Here is a 3,557-nt window from a genome sequence, read left to right as displayed (position 1 = left end):
CTATTTTCTCATTTAGCTTTGCCATCCATTTCAGGTGAATAAGGTGCTATCTTATCGTGTATGATTCCATGTGAGTTATAAAATTCAACAAAAGCAGTGGAATCATATTCAGTGCCTCTATCGCTACGAAATTTCTTGATCTTTCTACTAAGTTGATTTTCAATTTCAGCCTCAAATATCTTAAACATATCAAGAGCTTCACTTTTATTTTTCATTAAATACACATAGGTAAAGTCAGAACAATCATCAATAAAAGTGATAAAGTAGCGTTTACCTTTTCTAGTCAAAGTTCCATCAAGTTCACAAATATCAGAATGGATTAAATCTAGAGGCTCAGTTTCCTTTTCTATCATAGATTTATGTGGTGTTTTAGTAATCTTGACTTGGCTACAAAATTTGCATTTTTCAAAGTCATTTAAAGATAATTTAGGAATTAGGCCTAAACTACTCAAGTTCTTGATTATGCATTTATTTACGTGACAAAGTCTAGCATCACATCTTTTAGAATCACAGTTCTTCCAGAAGTGAAGTTCAATTCCACATTTCCAGTACCAGTAACTATAGTAGTGTGGGAGTCACCCAACAACACTTTCTGATCCTTAGTAGCAGCAACATATGTTTTAAACATATTTCTATTATAGTAGACATCGCAAGAAGTGCCAGTATCTACTCACCACCCTTCAAATCCACCAATGAGGTTAATCTCTGAAATCATAGCTGTAAATGACAGCTCTCCTGTCAGCTTAGCCTGCGGAGCAGAACTAGGCTTGTTCTTACACTTTCGTGCCATATGACCTGGCTTGTTACAGTTGTAACACATGAACAAATTAGAGTCATTTCTATTAGGGGGTACTTGCTGCCTATTATTTTGGTTCCTTTGATGGTTCCAATTCTGATTATTGTTGTTGGTCCGAGGTTGACTATTGCAGTTTGGATTCGCTTTGCGATTCTGATTCTTAAAGTTTTTCCCATTCGGTTTCAAAACAACAGTGGATCTTTTATTAGTGTTGTTGTTGTTTCCAACAACAAGCACCTCTTCCTTTTGGTCTTGTTTTCGAGCTTCCTCCTTAATTCGAAGACGAGTGATCAGACTTTCCAACAAAAACTCTTTGTTTTGTGCCTGAGGGTATTTTTAAAATCTTTCCACGAAGGGGGTAATTTATCAATCATAAAAACAACTTGAAATTGTTCATCAATAGTCATACCTTCAGAAAGAATTTCGTGAGCTATTTTCTGAAGCTCGTGAGATTGGGCTTCGACTGATTTATCATAGGTCATTTGAAACTTCAGGTAGCGGCTCACGCGTATTTCTTTGTTCCTGCCTCCTCGGTATCATATTTTTTCTGTAATGCTTCCCATATCTCCTTGGCAGATTTGTCAGAATTATAATAATCATACAAATCATCAAACAAACCATTCAAAATAAAATTCTTACACAGAAAACCATTCTCTACCTAGGAGTCCCTTTCCTTAACCTGCGATTCGTACTTCTCGACTTCATCCTTCTTCTCGAAAAGGAGGTGGAGTCTTAGACACAACTGGTTTCAAAACAGTAAGCACAAACGTAAATTTTTTCATGGTCAGAAAAAACAATATCTTCTGCCTCCAATGTTTAAAGTGCAAACCCTCAAAACGAAAAGGCTTGTTAATGTCAGTCGTAGAACCAGAACATTCATCGGTAGTAGTCATAGCAGATAGAACGTCTTAAAATTGTTGAATAAACTGCTAGCAAAATAAAAGAGGAACGATATTACCGAATGAAAAATTCTAGGTTGAGTCGCGGACTAAGTCGCTCTCTTTAAGACGTTCGCAACACTGCCCAGGAGTGTGCAAGCAGTCGAAATTTTTCGGTCGTCCCCAGGATAAAATAGCCCAATCGTCGCACTGTAGAGCCCCGTCGAATACACCCGAATAAATTTGATATCGCAGATGGAATTTTAGTATTTATGAAAACTGTATTTTTTCTGATAAGAAAAGATGTATTCTTCCCACCAGTTCAATCACATTATATAGACGAATGGATTGAATAATATAGTGTCACACCAACCAGAGTTGTAACACTTTTGTGCCATATGACCTGGCTTGTTACAATTGTAACACATGAACAAACCAGAGTCATTTCTATTAGGGGGTACTTGCTGCCAATTATTTTGGTTCCTTTGATGGTTCCAATTCTGATTGTTGTTGTTGGTCCAAGGTTGACTATTGTGGTTTGGATTCACTTTGTGATTCTGATTCTTTAAGTTTTTCCCATTGGGTTTCAGAATAACAGTGGATCTTTTATTAGTGTTGTTGTTGTTTCCAACAACAAGCACCTCTTCCTTTTGTTCTTGTTTTCGAGCTTCCTCCTAAATTTGAAGACGAGTGATCAGACTTTCCAACAAAAACTCTTTTGTTTTGTGCGTGAGAGTATTTTTAAAATATTTCCACGAAGGGGGTAATTTATCAATCAAATTTGAAATTCTTCATCAATAGTCATACCTTCAGAAAGAATTTCGTGAGCTATTTTTTGTGAAGCTCGTGAGACTGGGCTTCGACTGATTTATCATAGGTCATTTGAAATTTAGGTAGCGGCTCACAACATATTTCTTTGTTCTTGCCTCCATGGTATCATATTTTTTTTTTGTAATGCTTTCCATATCTCCTTGACAGATTTGTTAGAATTATAATAATCATACAAATCATCAGACAAACCATTCAAAATAAAATTCTTACACAGAAAACCATTTTCTACCCAGGAGTCCCTTTCCTTAACCTGCGATTCGTATTTCTCGACTTCATCCTTTTTCTCGGCAGGAGGTGGCATCTCAGACACAACTGGTTTCAAAATAGTAAGCACAAACATAACTTTTTTCATGGTCAGAAAAAATAACATCTTCTATCTCCAACGTTTAAAGTGAAAACCCTCAAAACGAAAAGGCTCGTTAATGTCAGCAGTAGAACCAGAACATTCATCGATAGTAGTCATAGCAGATAGAACGTCTTAAAATTGTTGAATAAACTGCTTGCAAAATAAAAGAGGAACGATATTACCGAATGAAAAATTCTTGGTTGAGTCGCGGACTAAGTCGCTCTCTTTAAGACGTTTGCGGCACTCCCCAAGAGTGTACAAGCAGTTGGAATTTGCCGGTCAATCGCATTATATAGACGAATGGATTGAATAATATATTGTCACACCAACCGGCTCGAATCCGACAATGCGCACGCGCGTGTGGTGGGCCAAGTATGTGTGTCTTCACCCATTAGCACAAAACGAAAAGGCTTGTTAATGTCAGCAGTAGAACCAGAACGTTCATCAGTAGTAGTCATAGCAGATAGAACTGTTAGACTATAATATAGTATATGAAATATAGCATATATATAAACGATATGTAATGCGGAAAAACTATAAACATATCGATAATATATATACAATGAAGGATCGATATACCTCAAGCCATTGATCTTTGAGCTTCAATCCCTGCGATAGCTTCGGTATTGGAGTTCAGGCTTCCTCGCTCTCTCAACTCTCTTTAGATGGCATTTGTTGAATGAAATCAGAATGCGTGAGGAGCTCG

The 3,557-nt window shown here is 36.9% G+C and overlaps 1 protein-coding gene across 1 annotated transcript; it reads right to left on the bottom strand.

Annotated features, from left to right (window-relative positions):
* Positions 1–670: 670 nt before the first annotated feature.
* On the bottom strand, positions 671–3,309 carry LOC115710870 (uncharacterized). Its single transcript, XM_030639224.2, has 5 exons — positions 3,240–3,309; positions 2,735–2,817; positions 2,223–2,348; positions 1,476–1,538; positions 671–1,120 (listed from the first exon to the last, which is right to left on the bottom strand). The coding sequence occupies exons 1-5, from the start codon at positions 3,307–3,309 to the stop codon at positions 671–673; spliced, it is 792 nt and encodes a 263-aa protein (XP_030495084.2).
* Positions 3,310–3,557: the final 248 nt, after the last annotated feature.

This window comes from Cannabis sativa, chromosome 3 (genome assembly GCF_029168945.1).
Source record: "Cannabis sativa cultivar Pink pepper isolate KNU-18-1 chromosome 3, ASM2916894v1, whole genome shotgun sequence".
NCBI classification, from domain to species: domain Eukaryota; kingdom Viridiplantae; phylum Streptophyta; class Magnoliopsida; order Rosales; family Cannabaceae; genus Cannabis; species Cannabis sativa.
This window is presented reverse-complemented; position numbering and strand designations above follow the sequence as displayed.

Excerpts from the sequence above, each read along its gene's own strand:
- LOC115710870 (XM_030639224.2), bottom strand. The coding sequence starts at position 3,309 with ATGACTACTACTGATGAACGTTCTGGTTCTACTGCTGACATTAACAAG. Across the intron at positions 2,818-3,239 it reads TTTTCGTTTTGTGCTAATGG|TTGTGTCTGAGATGCCACCT; the intron begins GTGAAGACACAC and ends TTTTGAAACCAG. Across the intron at positions 1,121-1,475 it reads TCGAGAAGTACGAATCGCAG|GCACAAAACAAAGAGTTTTT; the intron begins GTTAAGGAAAGG and ends AAATACCCTCAG.